Raw genomic sequence first — 20,498 nt, 5'->3', positions numbered from 1 at the left:
ACCTGGTTGGAGTATGCCATCAGAAGAGTAATATATGTCTCACCTGGGTAATTGCTCAGAAGTACGCTGGGACAACAGGCTGTTAACCTGGTGGCCAGGGGAAGTAAGGAATACTAATGGCCGTGTGTTTGTCCTGGTGCAGGCCGCAATACAGGAGCTCTGTTTGTACTTAGCATGTTCATGAATGTGTGAGTGGCTCCACAGGTTGGTGTGAGACAGGTACTTAGCTGGCTCCCTGTAATACTCAGGTTAAGGGGACAGGCATTATCTGTTGACTAACAGTAAATAAGCCTGGCCCGCCAAGTCTTCCTAGTCAGAGGCCTGCAGTACCACAAGGGTCAGCACTTTACCGGTCTCAGCCCAGGGGGCTTTTATCAGCACACACCTTTGTACAATGGGCAGCAGTTAGCTCTTACCTCTGCTCACCTAACTGTGTGGAGAATCCACAGTGCACAGTCCCTCACAGATAACATTTGATGACCTTAACTGACTTTCTGGTGTGTGTGGGTAACCACTGCAGTTCCATTGGGAAAATTTTTGTTTCTTTAGTGGTTTTGTGGTTAGCACAGTGCTTTATGACCAGAAGAACAAAGAGTAAAGCAGCATGTGTGTATATGTACATTGAGTTGCGGTGATTTAGCCACACTACTGAATTCCATTTAATTACAAAATCTGAATTACTTTGTGGTTGCAGTGCATGGACTAGCTCAGTGTGGCTTAAAGGTTATCAGTGATCAAACACAATGTAATGCAACACAACTATGGATATGCTTCTGTTGAAACAAGTACATACTAAGTTACTTTGCCCCTTGAAATGATATTACATACAGCTGTAAGTGAAGAAGTTGTAGACGTTCACAGTGGCTCACCTGTGATCACTATTACGCATGATATAAAGTTTATAGGGATGAAGTTAGGTTTTTCTTATTTTCAATATAACTTTTACTTCTCCATCTTCCTGAAAAATTGAAAGAATTATGGAGTTCCAAAGATGTATTGCTAGCAGCAAGTTCACCTTTCTGAAATCATAAGTTCTGATCGATGTAATTAAAGTTAAAAGTTTTGAAGTGTAGGGAATCTGAAACAGTTCAGATTGATGCATTGGTCAGTAAGATTGGCTATAAACTCCTGAGGGCTATAAACTCCTGAGGGCTATAAACTCCTGAGGGCTACACTCTCTGCATCAGTGATAGGTGGATTTGCTTCCAAGGCATGTAACACAAAAGTAGTTCACTGAGAGCTCAACTACAATGTATATGGTGTGCTTTACAGAGTGTTGACTAGTGTCAGTTAAATAGCCCTGGACCTGGAGACACCTTTAAGAGCTAGTGCATTACTGTACAAGTTTAAGATCTAAGCACACAGCTCCCCATTATACGTGAGCTTTTCAATGACATTATGATATTAAAAAATTACTTAAATCATCTTAAAATTGGTTGATTATGTGGATTAATTTTAGCTTTTACAAAAAGATATGTGGAATGTTTTGAAATGTCACATTTTCACTGTAGCGTATGCTTTTGAAGCTGTGATGATATAAGTATAAGGGCAATGTAGAAGGAGCTGGTCAGCGCTGGGTGATACCTGCTGTCCAGATGAAGTGACATTCCGCAGCACTTTGTCTGATGCCCAGTCCTTCAAAGTACACGGGTAATGTCTGGCGAGACATCGGTGTCGGGCCAGCTGTTTGCTGAACTATCTCGACTGTAGATATTGCTCTCTGTGTCTTGTTTGACAGTGGCCATCAGTGGACAGTGTGTCCAAATACTGGAGCCTAGTAGCAGACAGGGAGTGGGGCCAACCACATCTTACCTGACTGATGGACAGATTGACTGACATGGTAATTACCTAACTGATGAACTGACTGAACTGATAATTACTTGACTGACTGTCTGATGAACTGAACTGGTAAAAACCTGACTAACATATCTTATAATTACTTGATTGACTGACCTGGTTATTATTTGATTGACTGACCTGGTAATTACTTGATTGATTTACCTGGTAATTGCTTGATTGACTGATCTGGTAATTACTTAAGTGACTGACCTGGTAATTACTTGATTGACTTTCCAACTGTCTGGCGAACTGAACTGGTGAGATGAAATATCTGACTGACTATCTGACCAATCTGATAATTACTTGACTCACTAACTTGCTAGGTACTTGATTGACTGAAACTTGCTAGGTACTTGATTGACTGACGGACTTGGTATTGATATATTTATTTATTTGATTGGTGTTTAGCGTCATACTCGAGAATATTTCCCTTATGCCCCGGGGGCCAGCATTATGGTAGAAGGAAACCGGGCAGAGCCTGGCGGAAACCCATGGCCATTCGCAGGTTGTAGACAGACCATCTCAGGTACACCCAGTGAAGAATTAGCCAGCAAGAGTTCGACTTGAACTCACATCGACCGCATTGATGAGGGGCTTGTGGGTCATTGTGCCATGCTGGCATGCTAACCACATCAACAATGGAGGCCCCCATTTGATATTGAACTTTTCATTGTAAATGGGGATGAAATTGATAGGATATTTATGAAGAAAGTAAGGTATTTTGTTTTTATTCTCATGAAAGGGTGTGTTCAAAATTTTATTTGTCAGCTTGCAATGTTTCCTTTGTTGTTCTTTAACGGGTGCAGGGGCAAATTCATCGATGGATTAAACAAAGACAAGACAGTGATATGTCAGATAATGAAAGATAATTCATGTAATTGCTGATTTTGGGCCTATGTAGGTTTGAAATCTTTCACATTTTGTTGATTTCTTTGCAGACATAATTAAATGAAATCTGAGACATGAAATGGTATCTTTTTGCAAGAATGTAGACTGATATCTTTGCCTGTGGTCATCATATATGATACATTTAATATCTGTACTGGCAAGCATCTTTACTGACTGTAGATGTGTGTGGGGGGAGGCCTCCATGGTTTAGTGGTCAGCACACTGACAGAAGAACTTGTCACCAATGCATCTTACTCTCCGGCCATACATGGGAATGTCCTCTTGCGGGTTTTCCCCAAGCTATGCCTGGTTTTTACCCACTTTAATGCTGGCCACTGTTCTAGGAGTGAAATATTCTTGAGTCTGCTGTAAGACTCCAATGGAAGAAATAAATAGATAAATAATTCACTGCAGATTTGTGTCTATAGAGCCAGGTATACCTTACCTGACTATTGCTCCCTTTGATCCTTGACCACATACCTGAAAGTGCTAATGGTGTGGCTCCTGTGTCACTGGTCACTTCAAAGCCTCACATAGTGATTTATGATCGCACTAGAACTTTACCTGTCTCTGTAAAGTTTAAGTCCTAAGAAAAGAAGAAATGTCCTCTTAAAGACTTACAGAGTGTACTGAGTTTTTCTAAAAGTATATGTAATTTGCATGATATAAACTGGTGATGCCAGGGAAATTTGTTTTGTTTTATGTGTTTTTTCACCATAAAAGTAATCAACAAAAAACTGTAATGCGTACATTGTCCAGTAGTAATAAATGTCAAGCTTGCTGAATTAAACCATGCGATCCATCAGATTGTAGCATTTTCCTATGACAGGCTTTGCATGCTTAGTAAAGCCTTTATGTGTACTAAAATCACTCGCTCAAGAGTTTCATTAAGTTTCTTCCATGTCGAGGTTAAAACTCACCTGCCAGCAAAAGTCATCAACCGATTTTAAAAATGATGTCTTTATGCCCAGGCAAACAATTGTTCCTTTGAAGAATTTGGCCCATTTCAAGGATGGCACGTCCATGGTTAACTGTGCCAGGCGCACTTGTCAGCCCAGTCTAGGCTGGTACTTGTACCGATGTGGACAGATAATTAGTTACACAAACACCTGAATTATTCACAAGGTAGCAAAGATCTTTCCTCAGGTAAAATCTGGTGTAATAAATAATGACACTGTGACACACGACAACAATGTGGATCATAGAATGAATGCCCTTAGACCATACCAGAAATACAAAAGATTTTTGTGCAGGGGATTTCAATAGACTAAGATTCTATTTATTTCATACACATCTGAGAATTGTTGTTGGTGGACTGAGGTTGAGGACGTGACGGGAACATCCACAAATGGCCTGTTCACACCCAGCGTGGCCTGTGGGTGGTAGTTTACCATCACCCTCACACAGGTGTGGTGCCCAACTTACCTGGGCATGTTTACATAATGTTGTAGACATCAGGTTTTTCTGATGGAAATTGAATAATAATTTGAAAGTGCGTACAGGTTTAATTTGATGTGGAATTACCTGTAGAAAATAGCACCAGAGACATGTTCAGGACATGTTAACAGTAAAGTTAATCCACTGACTGTAAATTGTGGACAGTTGCGTTGAACAAATCTCCAAATCTTTCATATATAGACAGAACATATATAGCACTCACATGATGTTGCCAATGTGTTGCCTGAGGTCAGTGGATTTAGTACCCCAGGCACACTGGTTTCCTCCATCTGTAAATATCAATGTAAGTGCAAACATCGTGAGCATGGTTTTAAAATAACAATGAATGTGAACTGAAGAGTGTAGCAGTGTATTTATTTATTTGAGTAATTTGATGTTTTACGCTGTACTCAAGAATATTTCACTTACATGTATGCGAAGAGGGCCAGCATTATGGTGGGAGGAAACTGGACAGAGCCCAGGGGGATCTAGTAATGGTAAAACACCTTGGCAGATTTATGAGTATTATTATAAAGCCTTTTGAAAAAAGTAGGATTATTGATGCGTTGTAATGCCTGGGGTAGATCGATGCAAAAAATGTTGACAAAATGTTTTGAAGAAGTAAAATAAGATAACACAATGCATGGGATAATGGGAAAACTAAATGGGAGCGTTAACCTAGATGATAATAGTGTAACTAGGGTAAAATTTATGCTCTAGCCTGGATGTGCTAAGTTACCTTATATTAAACAGTGATCATACAGTGATGTAGGTGTACAGCCATGAAGTAGTGGGGGTTTGTGTTTTGTGGCTTCTAGAGGGATAGTGCGTGGTTGTAGTAAACAGGTGGTCCATGTCTGGCTAAATCTGGGTCCTGTCAGAATAAGGGACAAAAAAAAAGTAATTAGTCAATCTTTAATGAGATTATAGTCATTGTTGGATTGTATTAGCAAAAGTTGTTGTTTTTAATATTATGGAAAGTAATTAAGTCACCAATGAAACCAGTCTGGTGTGGAGTTTTGAATTACAGAGTCTAATGGGAATGTAATCTATAAAAATTGCTAAACTGCATGCGCTTTAAGCAGAGATAGAAGAGTTAAATGTCAGAGGTCAGATCAACAATGGTGAGGTACTTTTGCCAGCTGTGGATCATGGCAGGCATTGTTAACCCTTGTCGTTCAGGCCACTGGCCCACTTTTTCCTAGAGCAGTGATATTGAAATACATTGTACCCTAATAAGGACAAGAGTTAATTCAATCCATGTCAGCAGTGGGTAGGTGCCTCCAGACCCTGCCAGTGTGGGCATTAATTAAGTTGGATGACTCATCGTTCAGTAGTTTCAAAAACTGAAATTTCTGATCACAAATGAGATGTTGTTTTCGCAAACATTTTAATCACCTGAAGTTCAGAGGAATGTTGTGGTGGTGTTTTTTTTTTGTTTTTTTTTTTTTGGATTGAAACAACCTGCTCTAATTATCTCATTGTGTAACTAGTTTAATTGAATTTTTATTTTAAAGAACTTATACTATATCTGATCCTTTTGTCATTAAACTGTTGATGAGAACAAAATCATCAGGAAAAAATACAAATGAAATGAAGGTTAAATCCATTGACCTTCAGCAGTCCTCAACTTGGGTGGTTAATAGGCATGTACAAATGTTTAATTTTAACCCAAATCTACTTTTAACTTTAATAAGGCTTTTAATAATTTCCGTGATGTTTTTTTAAGCAAGGTAAAGTTTATAGGTTATTTGTTTCTGTTGTATTTGGTGGTTTGAACATTTGGATATAGATTGGTGCGTTTGTCATCGCCTCACGACCTGGTGTAAAATTGTACATGTGTTTATAATATATACATGTACTCATCTGTATTTCCTCTCCATGTATTTTCTGAGATCAGAAATAGAAAAGTTTTATTTGCTGTGATGAATCAGTTGGCCAGGTAAACACAGCTCAGATTTGCTGAACTTATTTGGTTTGGAAGCCTATAAAAGCCACACATTCCCCCTAAAATGGCAGCCAGTTCGATTGTAACAATGTGGTACATGTGTGTTATGTTTGAATGGCGGAAGTGGGAGATGTGTGTGGCTTGACTGCCGGCCATGTGCTCAATGTGTGGAGAGAGTGAAGAAACAAGGGAGGATATATCCACACTGTTCCTAACCTGACCCCGGTTGACAATGCCAGTTGTCATGGCCATAAAGCCACCGGGATAGGAACACTTTCCAGTCCGGCAGGTATTTTTGCTCTTGAAGTTGTGTTTGTTCCTCTTCTTTATTTTTTTATTTTATATTTTTTTGTTCTACTCCTGCATTTTTCTCCCATCACTGCCAGAGCAGCAGCAGCAGCAGTAAAAAGTACACAAAAATTAAATTCCTTGCCAATACATGTACAAAGCAGAGAATACAGTAAGGGGAGATACAGTTCACAGCCAAGTTCATGTGCACTCACTGACACATCCTCTCCTAGGGCTCTGATGTATCCCACTGCCTGAACTCTGATCTCACTGTCTGGCTCAGTGTGGGATGGTGGGGTTACTGGTGCTGTGGTGAAACCACTGTGGTTGCTTGGGGATGGCAGGGCAAATGGTGCTATGGTTAAACCAAAGTGGTGGGGCTAGTGGTGCTGGCATTAAACCACAGTGGTGGGGATTATCATGGTGATTGGGTTGTTTAACCACATTGGTGGGTGAGTGATTCTGGGCTTTAACCCCTATGGTAGGTTCAGTGGTGCTGGCATTAAAGAACCGTGGTTAGGGATGGTGAGGCAAATGGTGCTAGTGTTAAACCACAGTGGTGGGGCTAGTGATGCTGGCATTAAACCACAGTGGTGGGGCTAGTGATGCTGGCATTAAACCACAGTGGTGGGGCTAGTGGTGCTGGCATTAAACCACAGTGGTGGGGCTAGTGGTGCTGGCATTAAACCACAGTGGTGGGGCTAGTGGTGCTGGCATTAAATCAGCATGGTTAGGGATGGTGAGGCAAATGGTGCTGGGTTTAAATCACAGTGGTGGGGCTAGTGGTGTTGGCATTAAACCAACATGGTTAGAGATGGTGAGGCAAATGGTGCTAGTGTTAAACTACAGTGGTGGGGCTAGTGATGCTGGCATTAAACCACAGTGGTGGGGCTAGTGGTGCTGGCATTAAACCACAGTGGTGGGGCTAGTGGTGCTGGCATTAAACCAACATGGTTAGAGATGGTGAGGCAAATGGTGCTGGGTTTAAATCACAGTGGTGGGGCTAGTGGTGCTGGCATTAAATCAACATGGTTAGAGATGGTGAGGCAAATGGTGCTAGGGTTAAAGCTAGTGGTACTGGCATTAAGCCACAGTGGCCCGTTGGAAGGGTTGGGGTTATAATGGTATGGTGGGGCTTATAGTGGTAATAAGTCGCCTGTAGGGCTATGTATGGCATCATGAGTACAGTGAATGCAATAGGTCACTTGTAGTGCTCTGTGGGTCATCAAGAGTATAATCCGGCTAATAGGTCAGTGTAATAGGTCACTTCTAGTGCTTTGTGGGTCATCAAGAGTATAATCCGTCTAATAGGTCAGTGTAATAGGTCACTTGTAATGCTTTGTGGGTCATCAAGAGTATAATCCGTCTAATAGGTCAGTGTAATAGGTCACTTGTAGTGCTCTGTGGGTCATCAAGAGTATAATCCGTCTAATAGGTCAGTGTAATAGGTCACTTGTAGTGCTCTGTGGGTCATCAAGAGTATAATCCGTCTAATTGGTCAGTGTAATAGGTCACTTGTAGTGCTCTGTGGGTCATCAAGAGTATAATCCGTCTAATAGGTCAGTGTAATAGGTCACTTGTAGTGCTCTGTGGGTCATCAAGAGTATAATCCGTCTAATTGGTCAGTGTAATAGGTCACTTGTAGTGCTTTGTGGGTCATCAAGAGTATAATTAGTCTAATAGGTCAGTGTAATAGGTCATTTGCAGTCCTCTGGGGTATTATGAGAACAGTCAGTGTAATAGGTCACTTGTAGTGCTCTGTGGGGCATCATGAGCTCAATCAGTGTAATAGGTCACTTGTAGAGCTCTGTGGGGTATCATGAGCTCAATCAGTGTAATAGGTCACTTGTAGTGCTCTGTGGGGCGTCATAAGCTCAATCAGTGTACTAGGTTACTTGTAGTGCTATGTTGGACATTATAAACACAATCATTGCACTTAGATATCTAACGGGTCAGTTTTCATCTTTTGTGATACTTTTATGAACTTTTTGTTCTTTTATGAATTATGGGCATAAATTAACAGGTGTTACAACTCACTTACGTTTCTCTGGTCTTTCTTAGTGAAACAAGTTAGGTTGTTATGCCGTGTGATACCCATGCTGTGTAAAGTCAGCTGAACAGCTATAGCTTGCTTCTAATGTCAGATATTTTAACTATTTGAAATAGGTAATTCACTTCCTTTGTTTTCACGTTAAGAAGCCATTACTGTGTTAAAATGTTGACTTTAGCATTCCGAGGAGAGAGTTGCATAGCTCCCTCTCTGGAATGTTGCTTGCTGAATGAAATGTTCAGATCAGGTCAGATTTGTTGTATCAATAGAAAAGGTCAAATATTTGTATTGGTATTCTATACTGTTTGTTTTCTGATGCAAGGCAGCTACCCAGCAATTGTACCCAGGAGAAAACTGTGTGCCTTCTAGCTATTTATAGTTAAGAGACGATCATCAAGGGGATATGTTGACATCTGTACACAGATCAGGCATAGGAAACAGTTGCTACCTTGCAATGGCACCTCCATAATTTTTTGTTAGGTGTAAAGCTGGAAAATTTACTCCAGTTCTAAGACATATGTAAACTAGATTTCAGTTTATTGATTTAATTATTTATGTGATTGATGTTTTATCCTGTACTCGAGAATGTTTCAGTTATATGATGGTGGCCAGCATTTTGGTGAGAACGAACCGGGCAGTACCTAGGGAAACCTGTGATCACCTGCAGGTTGCCTACAGACCTTCCCACATAAGACTGGAGAGGAAGCATGAGCTTGTCAGCCTCAGTGGGAGATAACTCTAGTTTTATCATCATATGAAGGAACAAATATCAGAGAATTGAAACCATACATGTAGCTCATGATATTCCCATATTGTTAATAGTACTAAGCATTTAATGGATGATTGGGCTTTGAGTCACAGAAGTGGAACATGCAAGTTTATGTGCTAGAATCAACCACCTGCATACAACCATTGTGATTTGATGGGAAAAATATTAACTTTTACTGTCAAACCATCGCAGCTATATAAGCATACAGTGACCTAGTTAGTAGTTAGATACATGTTTTTGCTAATTACATGAAACATTGATTAGTAATTTGGGTACAACCAATGCTCTGACTCCATCATGTGTTTTCCTTTGGTAGTGGCCTGATGCCAGTGATCATGTATAGTTCCTAGCATATGAAGAAGCTTACAATTACCATTCTTACCATTCTATATTTGTATATTGAAGGAGAATAATGGATAGGTTTATGAGCTTCCGGTTGAACTGTTATCAATTGACACCATCAGGCTGTAATACAGATAAATAACTTCTAAATAGTTTAATTTGGTTGAATTTAAGAGAACTTTATTGTTCCTGATCAACTAATTTTCAAAGTTATCAGATTTAATTTTAGATTTTTTTTCCCAGCTGTGGTTAGCCGTATAACAAAACATGTTACAAACTTAATAATTCCAAACTTTACATTTTGATGAACCTCAAATTTTCAGTTATTTACTTTTTATAGTGTACATGGAAAACCACACGGTAGTACAGTTTAAGATGCTTTTGCATAAAGATAGATTAGTTGAACTCATAAGTTTAAGAATGTCTTATCTGTTCATTTTCAGACTATGACATAGTCTATCCTGTTTTTGTTGGGGGTGGAGAGACGACCTTGACAGGACATCCTGATGAAGGTCATCTGAAACGTCACAGACGAAGTACAGACACGCGGACCTCAGAACAATTCCGGCCACAACCTACCTCACACCTGAATATCTCCGGACTCGGACAAACATTCCTGGTGAAACTGGAGCCAAATTCTGGCCTCTTAGCACCAGGTTTCCAAGTGTACTATAGGTCAAATGGCTCGGTACTCTCCAGGACTTGGCCTCAGGGCTCAGCCTTCCACACTGACCATACTGATGGCAGCAGACCAGCGGGGCATGTGCCCAGGGGTGGAGACTGTTTATATAGAGGGGACATAATAAGCCACAGGTCTTCCAGGGCAGCTTTCTCCATGTGTGGCGGGCATGTGGTGAGTATAGGCTAAATAAGCTACATTTACCAAAAGCATTCATGTCTGTTTTTCTATCTCCATGGCCATTGTTTACTTATCAGAATTCCCTCTCCCCCCCAGGATGTGGTCATGAGTTTTAATGATAGCAGTTGTCCATGATCAAAGAACAGCATGCACATGTCCTGCGTGTGAACATGGAGAGGGATCAAATAATAGTTCACAATCTTCTTGTGATCAGTTGGATTTCTGAAAGAACATAACAAAGGTCTACATGATTACCCAAATTCTGCAACCTTTTCGCATATGAAAGAGCAACTTTCAATGCAATTTATACATATTTTTGATCAGATTTTGGAAGCAAAACTACATTTGTCAGATTGGCAAGTTTCTGAACTTCACATAAAGTATAATATTATCAGTCTACATGAAAATATGCTTGAACTAACACCTTGCAGACATGTGAAAAGGTTGAAGAATTACATGTACAGTAGTACATGTATTAAACCAGTTCACTTGACATATATGTACTAGTTTCTTGTCCATTGCATTGAAGATTATGTAGAATTAATAATGTTGTGGGGCAATAATTGTGAATGCATGTTTTCATTTACTGGAACATCATTGCACAAGAACATTGTACAAGGAAGAAATAATATCCAGTAGTAAATTTCCATATACAGTCAGACTGATCTGCTTAATCTCAATTTTTGAGTTTTGGATTATTGTATACTATTGTGGCCGATTAAAAACATTGGCATATGTGAATTAAGCTGTGTTTGTGGACAAATAATAGAAATTTGGTGAACAATTTGTATTTAATTTAATTGATCGAAAAATGTCCAGCTTAGCACCGAATTTGGGCTCTATCTCCCCGAACAAAGCCCCAACATTTGTTTTTCACACCTATCTCAGTTGACATCACCACAGCAGACTACTTAATTTCTTGACTGTCCACTGAGGCCTTTAATAGGAAATCTATAGTTTAAAACCATTTTTACATAATAGGCCACATCCTAAACTCTGTATTAAGAAATTTAAAAAAAGTGTTTTATGTATCCTTTAAGAAGTTTCTTAAGGATAGCAGTGTCCTTTGTGTAGCTGGAACATTTTTGACCACTCATGCACATGTTACAGAAGGATTATTTTTTACCTTTAGCAACAAAAGAGTTCGAACTGAAAATAATCGTATTTAAAAACCATGCTAATAAAATAAAATGAACAAATCAATTACATGAATAATATAGCACTTGCGCAGCTTCATTTTATTTAAGCATAAGTTTCATATGATTCATGCTGTGGTGTACAACCACCACAAGATTTAATGTGGTTTGGATTTATGGTTGCATGGACGTAAGGTATAGTATAGGGTTGCGGTTTTATTACTGGTACACTAAGATTATTAAGGATGAACAAATTTCTGTGGTTAAAGGTGAAGAGTTGTTGTGTTTTTGATGTGACACAGTACAGCAGACGCCTTCTGTCTAAGGTTATCTTGAGGAATCAGTGTCAAGGAGGTTTGCCTGCTGATGAAGGCATCCCCGAGTTACACAATACCTTCAGGGCTTTCTCTCTAATTGATAGGCTATAAACTTAAATAGGCATAAAAACTGGGTGGCAAGACCTTACCCCAGATCTGACATCAAAGGCAGTGAAACTGGGTGGAAACATTTGGGTATATATTAGGTGCTGTGAAGAGTGGATTGTATGTGCCTAGGCAATGAAGATGTCAGACCACCTGATTGTAAAAGAGTCTCCGCAGATTACTGGGTGCCATGGTCATGATGAGAGGTGTTCAATCTGCCAGACTATTGTAGAGCTGTCGGCCCTCACACAGGACCTCATATACCTAGACAGACTTCAGTGTTCGTTTAATTTTCACCTTAGCAAATGACAAAGTGCACTTTGCACTGCCCGTTTGATGGGCGGGGGGAAGCTTGTTGAGAATGAGTCATGGTAAACATTTATCCAAGACTGTTTTGTAAGAATAACAAGACTCTTTGATGTATCTTTGGTGTAATGGGTGCTATAATGTTCAAGGTCATGACAAGGTCATACATGTATCACAACTGGTATAAAATATCGATGTGTCAGAGCTGGGTTTTTTTCCAAGCACTGAATGGTTCCTTTAATGCATTTGAAAAAGTTCAAAAACGTTTAGTAAATCATTTGTTATTGTAGTGCAGTTTATGACGCTGTGCACATTATTTTATAATGATCTGAACATGCAGATTGAATTGATGGATGTGGTCTGGATACCCGCTTGCATCCAGCCTGTGCATAGTGACTTTTCCCACTCATGGGATTGACATTTATGAACACAGTATTGTTGTTCATCTACATTATGAGTATATTCATTGACATAGTTCATTCTGCATTATTAGCACTTTGGTGTAGTTCACGGTATGTTATCCACTGATACCTGGTTTACTTTACATTATCAGTTTGCTCACTTTACATGATCAGCACGTTGGTATAGTTCATCCTGCATTGTCAGCACATTGGTATAGTTCACAGTATGTTAATTATCATTTAATAGTGTAGTTCACTTTACATTATCAGTGCATGTAATAATGTACCTAACTCTACATCATCAGTGCATGTAATAATGTACCTTACTCTACATTATCACCATGTTCATTCTACATAATCAGCACTTTATCATAATTCTGTATACCCTAAATGACCTAAAAATTCAACCATAAAAGGGCGTTTTTGGAGGCAAATAAATGTCATGAGATATTACTTCTGGTGCTAAAATTGACATTTTCCCAGTAGGATATCATCCTGCCTTCCAAATAACCCTCAAACACCTTTCTGAAATCAGTAGAACTCCCACGAAATTTTAGGCCATTTTAGGATAATGTTTGAAGTTCTAAAATTGCATTAACTTTTTTGGTTAAATTGATTAAATATTTTGTTATCCTAAGCTTGTATATGAACAGATATATGGACTTTTTATGTGGACTGGATCTGTTGTCCAGAAGTCTATTAACATTAAATTGGACCACTTCATCTTGGTTCACAATGTGACCACACTAAATTTAACTTCAGGTTTAAATCATGCATCACTTTTGAACAAAAAGTTTTGGTGACTGTTATAATGCAGCTTAAACTCATCATGAGATGTTTTGTGGTGAAGCAAGTAGCACTTGTGTGTGTTTATTTGATCCACCCCCAGAGGGCTGGTCTTAGTTGTCTTAGTGTGGTGTTAGTTTAGATGATCAAGCCTCCCTTAAAGTACGACTCGCAGACATGCAAAGATTCCAGGCACTTGTTGCTAAGGACAGCTTGATATATGGCTTCATGGAAGCTATGGGGAATGGTTAACTCCAGTTCTTATGGAAAAACAATAAAAATGGTGTTGGCTACAAAGGGAAGCGAGAAGCAGCTGTGTAGAGAGGTATGCTGTGTATTTGAGGCCCATGTTAGTGTGGATGGGGTCTGGTGGTGTTAAGGACCTCACTAATCATGGCGTCTAGACACCGGGTTACGATGGCGCTTCTAACTCTCGGGTTTCATTTGCTCCCAGGCAGACAAAACTTGATCCTCCCAATGTAACTGTGTATGCTGGTAGATCAAAGAGAGGTAAATTGTCCAGAAAATATCCATTAGCCAGGTAGTCTTTGATGATCACACAGGTGAGACTTAGATTAAAGGCACTGATCAGTTAATTGCACTGCTTAAGCTATGTCATCTACCTGCGTCCTGGACACATACCTGGCAATTTCTGCATAGCCTGTCCTGATACTGACCCGTATCATTGATACAATCCCACTTACAATTGGTGTTACACTCAGGGGCCTCTTAGGAGAAAAGGGCAGTAGTCAGGTGTATTTCATAATGGAACACTTAAACTGCATGCACATCCCAAAGGCCCAGAACTTTTGATGTCATAGCACAGCTGGCTTCAACTACCACAAAAAGGTGATATTGTGTTTATTGTGTCCTGTCACCAAATAACATAGTATAAAGATTATTTTTGTGTGTTACATTCCATAGTTAATGGCAAAGAACACATTAGCATGAAGTAGATGATAGATCATCATATGTTGTAAATACATATACATTGATTTATTTTTTTAGAATATTTTTTGACCTATTAAAATGCATTTAAAACTTCGGATTCTACTGATGCCTTTTCTTACCATATTGGGACCAGTGGTGTCACTTCAGCTTTTTTCCACTTGACACACATAGATTGCTATATCTCATCATTCAGTATGCATCTTCATTTAAGGCTATGATTGCACTCAACAAATGTTCCTTGCAACGAACTATTTCAAGCCAAAATATTTCTGTGACATCACTCATAGTGATGAAAGCAGTGGAAGCAACCGGGCAGAGCCCGCAAGAAAAAACTCATCTCAGAGCAGAGCCTGCAAGAAAAAACTCATCTCAGCAAGTACCCAAGAAATTTAAGGCCACTCTTGAACCTCAGAGAGCAAACTTGAGGCCTCGTTGGTCATGGATCTTTTGCTAGCTGGTGTCACTTAGGGAATCTTCTAAATATCACAGATATCACAGTTCAAAATAAGCAAGATTACACACATTGAGAAAATTAGAAGGGCTGCCATATGTTGTCAGTTTTAACCAAAAATGTGCTAGTTATTTCTCTAACTCAAGAATGTGCCTGTTTCTGATGGTGTCACCTGCCTGATTCTACTCGCCTGTTTTTGCTGTCGTTACCTGCCTGTTTCTGATGTGGTTACTCTCCTGTTTCTGCTGTGGTTACCCGCCTGTTTCTGCTGTCATTACTCACCTGTGTCTTCTGTCATTACTCACCTGTTTCTGCTGTCATTACTGGCCTGTTTCTGCTGTTGATACTCGCCTGTTTCTGCTGTGGTTACCCGCCTGTTTCTGCTGTTGTTACTCCCCTGTTTTGCTGTCATTACTCGCCTGTTTCTGCTGTTGTTACCCGCCTGTTTCTGCTGTGGTTACTCGCCTGTTTCTGCTGTCGTTACCCGCCTGTTTCTACTGTCGTTACCTGCCTGTTTCTGCTGTCGTTACCCGCCTGTTTCTGCTGTCGCTACTCGCCTGTTTCTGTTGTTGTTACTCACCTGTTTCTGTTGTTTTTACCCGCCTGTTTCTGTGGTTTTACCCACCTGTTTCTGCTGTCATTACTGGCCTGTTTTTGCTGTTGTTACCCACCTGTTTTTGCTGTCATTACTGGCCTGTTTTTGCTGTCATTACTGGCCTGTTTCTGCTGTTGTTACCCGCCTGTTTCTGCTGTTGTTACCCGCCTGTTTCTGCTGTCATTACTGGCCTGTTTCTGCTGTTGTTACTCACCTGTTTCTGCAGTTGTTACCCACCTGTTTCTGCTGTCGTTACTCATCTGTTTCTGCTGTCGTCATCTGCCTGTTTCTGCTGTCATTACTCGCCTGTTTTTACTGTCGTTACACAGACACAGTTTTGCCTTCAGCCATACAACCATGGGGTACCAGTGATGCAACATGGTGTTTACGATATCCATAACATGGTGTTTACGATATCCATAACATGGTGTCCATAACATGGTGTTTACGATATCCATAACATGGTGTTTACGATATCCATAACATGGTGTTTCCTATGGCCTAGTAATTAAGAATTCCAGATTAAATGATGATTTGTAGAATTAACAGGTATGTCAGAACATAAAGACTGTACTGTTCAGGCCAGTTTCCTTCCCTCTTCCCAAACAACTAAGGCTATATTATGTGTTGTCTTTTTTCTTAGAAATTAAGGCTTTATGGCATGTACATGTAGCTTGCCTCATGTGGTCCTAAGGATTGTAATGTATATATAGAGAGTGAATGATTCTCTGGGAATAGACCTGAACTTTAATTCTCTTCATTTTTATCACCATTTATAGCTCCAAACCCTTGTGATTGCCACTTCATTACTAGTTATTGCTGTAGGTACATGTAATGGCTGTTTAAGTGGGTTATTTGTCACTTATGAAAGAACTCATCTGCCTGGAAGATAATCGGCTGGTAATCACTCATGTTGACCAAATCATTCTGCCTTACCCTGTTGATGTGTAAATGTAGTGTACCATATGCTTCTGATGCTTTCGGCATCTGGGCGATTTCTACTTGGAAGGCACTTGACTTAATAGGCAGTCTCTCTTAATCACTTCTGTTGAGAAGATACATTTTCATTTGCATTTAGGCATTCAGCTGTAGATGTATTTTAGGTACAAATTTTGCCCTGGGTGGACTGCTAAAAAATTCAGTGGCTTGGGAGTTCCCATTGTAATTAACTACTACCTTTCAGCAAGTACCTGAGAAAATGACTTTGTTTATTTCCCCTAAAGATAATTTTTCAAGTGATAATTTTACGTCATTCTGACTGATTCGTCCACCAAATAGGGCCACTTTTAAGAGTTTTTTTTGTGAAATTTGATTTATTTCCTAGCAGAAAAACTTAAATGTTGGCGTCAAAAGTATCATTTTATGGCCTTGATGTCCTGAAAAAAGTGCATTTTTACAAACCTAACTTTAGGTGAAATAAAGCAAATCCAAAGCCGCATGAACAAGAAAATGCAGGATTGGAAACTTAGATCTATATTGGTCAGGTGCCAGTTAGCTTCTGAGATAGAACAGTGCCTAAGGACAAATTAGTCTCTAAATTAAAGATAGTGTAATGATAAAGTCTAGTACAAATGTACATCCACCATTTGTTTGCAATTGTTTGCTTTTCACAGATTTTATAATCTCATAATGAGATCATTTCAAAAAAAAAAAAATGCAAAACTTCTGCCGGGAATTTCACTTTTGAAAAAGGATTAACTAATTTGCACTTTCCAGGTTACCTGGTCATTTAGAGTGCCATAGAATAGAATATATGAATGCTTCAGCTGGGCTCTTTGCTGTGTGTATTACCGAAGGATTTAGTTAGGATATGAGATCCCCTTCAAATTTGAGTGAGATGAACCAGTTTATCACAGATGGCAGCTTAATACTTTACAGGTGGCTCAGGTGTTTTCCATCCTTGTTATTGGGTTTGGATGATAAACACCTCACCTCCACCCCAGATACTTCTTCATCTGTTTACAGGGAGGCATTTTTCCACACGACATCAACAGTACTTGTATTCTGCAAGCACGTAATTTGTTTGTAATCGGTGTTTTTTTTTTGTGAGAAAATGTCAGATTTGTTGTAAATTAATAAGATCGACTTTAGGCCTTGCTAACCTGAGTTACTTTGATCTCCCTGTTTCACACATACTGCGCAAGTCAGCAGACTTGTGTTCTTGTCTGATGTTTGTCAGCATCTCTGAATGCCGACATCCAAATGAAACCAGTAACACAGGCTCCTGACAACCAGGCATGTACCCATGACACGATTAAGCAGACCTGTGGGATTTGTAAGGTTGAACACAAGAATAAAAAATGAGCAGACCAGATGATGGAATCTTCAGCAGGTTTCATTATCCAGCTGGTCACTGATCTATGCTGGTTTTCCTTAACTTCATTTTGCACAATTTGATACTACAGGTTATGCACATATGTTCATTTTGACTCCCTTATGACTCCCATCAGCTGTATTCTCAGATACCCATACAATTGTGCATGCATTTGGGGTGTGAGTCTCCTAGGGTCATCATGGCTGTATGTTGATTCTTGTATACATTTAGTCTTCGCAGTGTGTATATACAAGTATGCGTGTATGTTTACAACAGGTGTACATTTACACGTATAACTACATGTACATGTATGCAGAGTAGGTTCTGGCTCCCAAATGCTACAGTGTTTCTACTGACTCTTTTATGCCTTCTGACTCTGGTATGCCTTTAGCCTTATGTTTATTTCAATTAGCTCTTTATCAGACTGTATTTTCACAGACTTCCGTATGCCTCTTGTTGTATTTTCTGCTCACTCCCATATAAACCTCTGGCAGTATCTAGCTGTAGCTGTACATTTGCCTCTAGCTGTACATTTGTAATTACTCCCATATATGCCTCTAGCTGTACGTTTGTAATTACTCCCATATATGCCTCTAGCTGTATGTTTGAAATTACTCCCATATATGCCTATGACTGTATGTATGTTATTACTCCCAAATATGCCTCTGGATGTATGTTTCTTATTACTCCCTGATGTGCCTCTGTGTGTTTGTTATTACTCCCATATAAACCTCTGACTGTATGTTTGTTGTTGCTCCTATATATGCCTCTGGCTGTATGTTTATTATTACTCCCATATATGCCCCTGGCTGTGTGCTTCTTATTACTCCCTTATGTGCCTCTGGCTGTGTGTTTGTTATTACTCCCTTATGTGCCTCTGGCTGTGTGTTTGTTATTACTCCCTTATGTGCCTCTGACTGTTTGTTTGTTATTACTCCCTTATGTGCCTCTGACTGTGTGTTTGTTATTACTCCCTTATGTGCCTCTGACTGTGTGTTTGTTATTACTCCCTTATGTGCCTCTGACTGTGTGTTTGTTATTACTCCCTTATGTGCCTCTGACTGTTTGTTATTACTTCCTTATGTGCCTCTGGCTGTGTGCTTGTTATTACTCCCTTATGTGCCTCTGGCTGTGTGTTTGTTATTACTCCCTTATGTGCCTCTGGCTGTGTGTTTGTTATTACTCCCATATAAACCTCTGACTGTTTGTTTGTTATTACTCCCTTATGTGCCTCTGACTGTGTGTTTGTTATTACTCCCTTATGTGCCTCTGGCTGTATATTTATTATTACTCCCATATATGCCTGTGGCTGTGTGCTTGTTATTGCTCCCTTATGTGCCTCTGACTATGTGTTTGTTATTACTCCCTTATGTGCCTCTGGCTGTGTGTTTGTTATTACTCCCTTATGTGCCTCTGACTGTGTGTTTGTTATTACTCCCTTATGTGCCTCTGGTTGTATGTTTGTTATTACTCTTTTATGTGCCTCTGGCTGTGTGTTTTTTATTACTCCCACATAAACCTCTGACTGTGTGTTTGTAATTACTCCCATACATGACTCCAGTTGAATGCTTCTACTAACTCGAGCGTATGCGTCTGGCTGTATTTGTTATTTATTCGCATATATATGCCTGTGGCTGTAAATTTGTTTTGAATCTAATGGACATATACATACGAATTAGATGTGTGCTGCAGCCAAGTGGTTATTAATAAAGGTTATTGTCTTTCAATCAATAGGACTCAAAAAGGTGAGAATTCAAATTGAGCACTGGACAAGGAATTGGTAGATTCCACAAGGCACTGTTTGTTTGGGCCTTGATGGCAATAAGTGATGAATTAGTAACTTTACAATGAGCAGAGGGCTCATTACTCCACAGACACTCCATCTGTAAAACTGACTACCATGGTATTAGTGAAAAATTCTTGAATATGTTGTTACAAAACAATCAAATAATTACAATGTTTTTAAAAAGACCATCTCCATTTATTAGAAATGAATACTTGTATTTGTTATTTGTTTCTTACTATTTATTTGCTATGTCATTTCTGATGTTAAATTTAGCCAGATTTACATAATGCTGTGTACAGATCTCACCCATTATTACCACGAAATAGTAATCATTTGTTAAAAAAAATATAAATTGTTGGAACTTTTCTTTGAAAAAAGTTCTTAAACAAAGGCTATTGTGGTAATAGTGATTGTATTAAGTTATAAAAATATTTCTGTGAATAGATGATTTGAATGAAGTTGTCTAATAATAATAAGAATTACATTCACTGACGATGGTGGGTATTTTTATCAGTAAACTGATAAAAAATAAAGTGAAAGCTGAATGAATGGAAAAGTTCCGAATGATGATTTGAATATTTAAGAAAAAACTGAAGCTCTTTAGCCGTAATAAATTGCTTGTCTTACTTAGGAATATATATACAGTCTTCAGCAGTTGTTAAGATTGTTGCCAATCTCACCTGTTTTGCTAAAAGCTGAAAAAACTTGCAGGTTCCTAAGGACACTTGTCAGTTACAGTAAATTCTTGAGTGTTTGTGAAAGATTTTTACAATACTGTATTATGAAGTTGTTTGTTCGTTCATGGAGGCTTTGGTGCGAAGAGTATAAGTTTACCTGTGTGAGTCACTTTGCAGGTGATAGAACTCCAAAAAAACTCTTTACCCAAGTTGTTTGTTTCTCATTTGATCCAAACAAAATGTGACACCTGAG

The 20,498-nt window shown here is 39.2% G+C and overlaps 1 protein-coding gene across 1 annotated transcript in view; it reads left to right on the top strand.

Moving 5' to 3' along the window:
* LOC135475677 (A disintegrin and metalloproteinase with thrombospondin motifs 16-like) overlaps positions 1 to 20,498 on the top strand; it is a 47,327-nt gene that overhangs the window by 11,955 nt on the left and 14,874 nt on the right. The window contains exon 3 of the mRNA XM_064755606.1: positions 10,005 to 10,414. Coding sequence (XP_064611676.1) covers positions 10,005 to 10,414 — 410 coding nt within the window. The remainder of the gene's footprint in view (positions 1 to 10,004; positions 10,415 to 20,498) is intronic.

This window comes from Liolophura sinensis, chromosome 9 (assembly GCF_032854445.1).
Source record: "Liolophura sinensis isolate JHLJ2023 chromosome 9, CUHK_Ljap_v2, whole genome shotgun sequence".
In the NCBI taxonomy this organism is placed as follows: Eukaryota; Metazoa; Mollusca; class Polyplacophora; order Chitonida; family Chitonidae; genus Liolophura; species Liolophura sinensis.
This window is presented reverse-complemented; position numbering and strand designations above follow the sequence as displayed.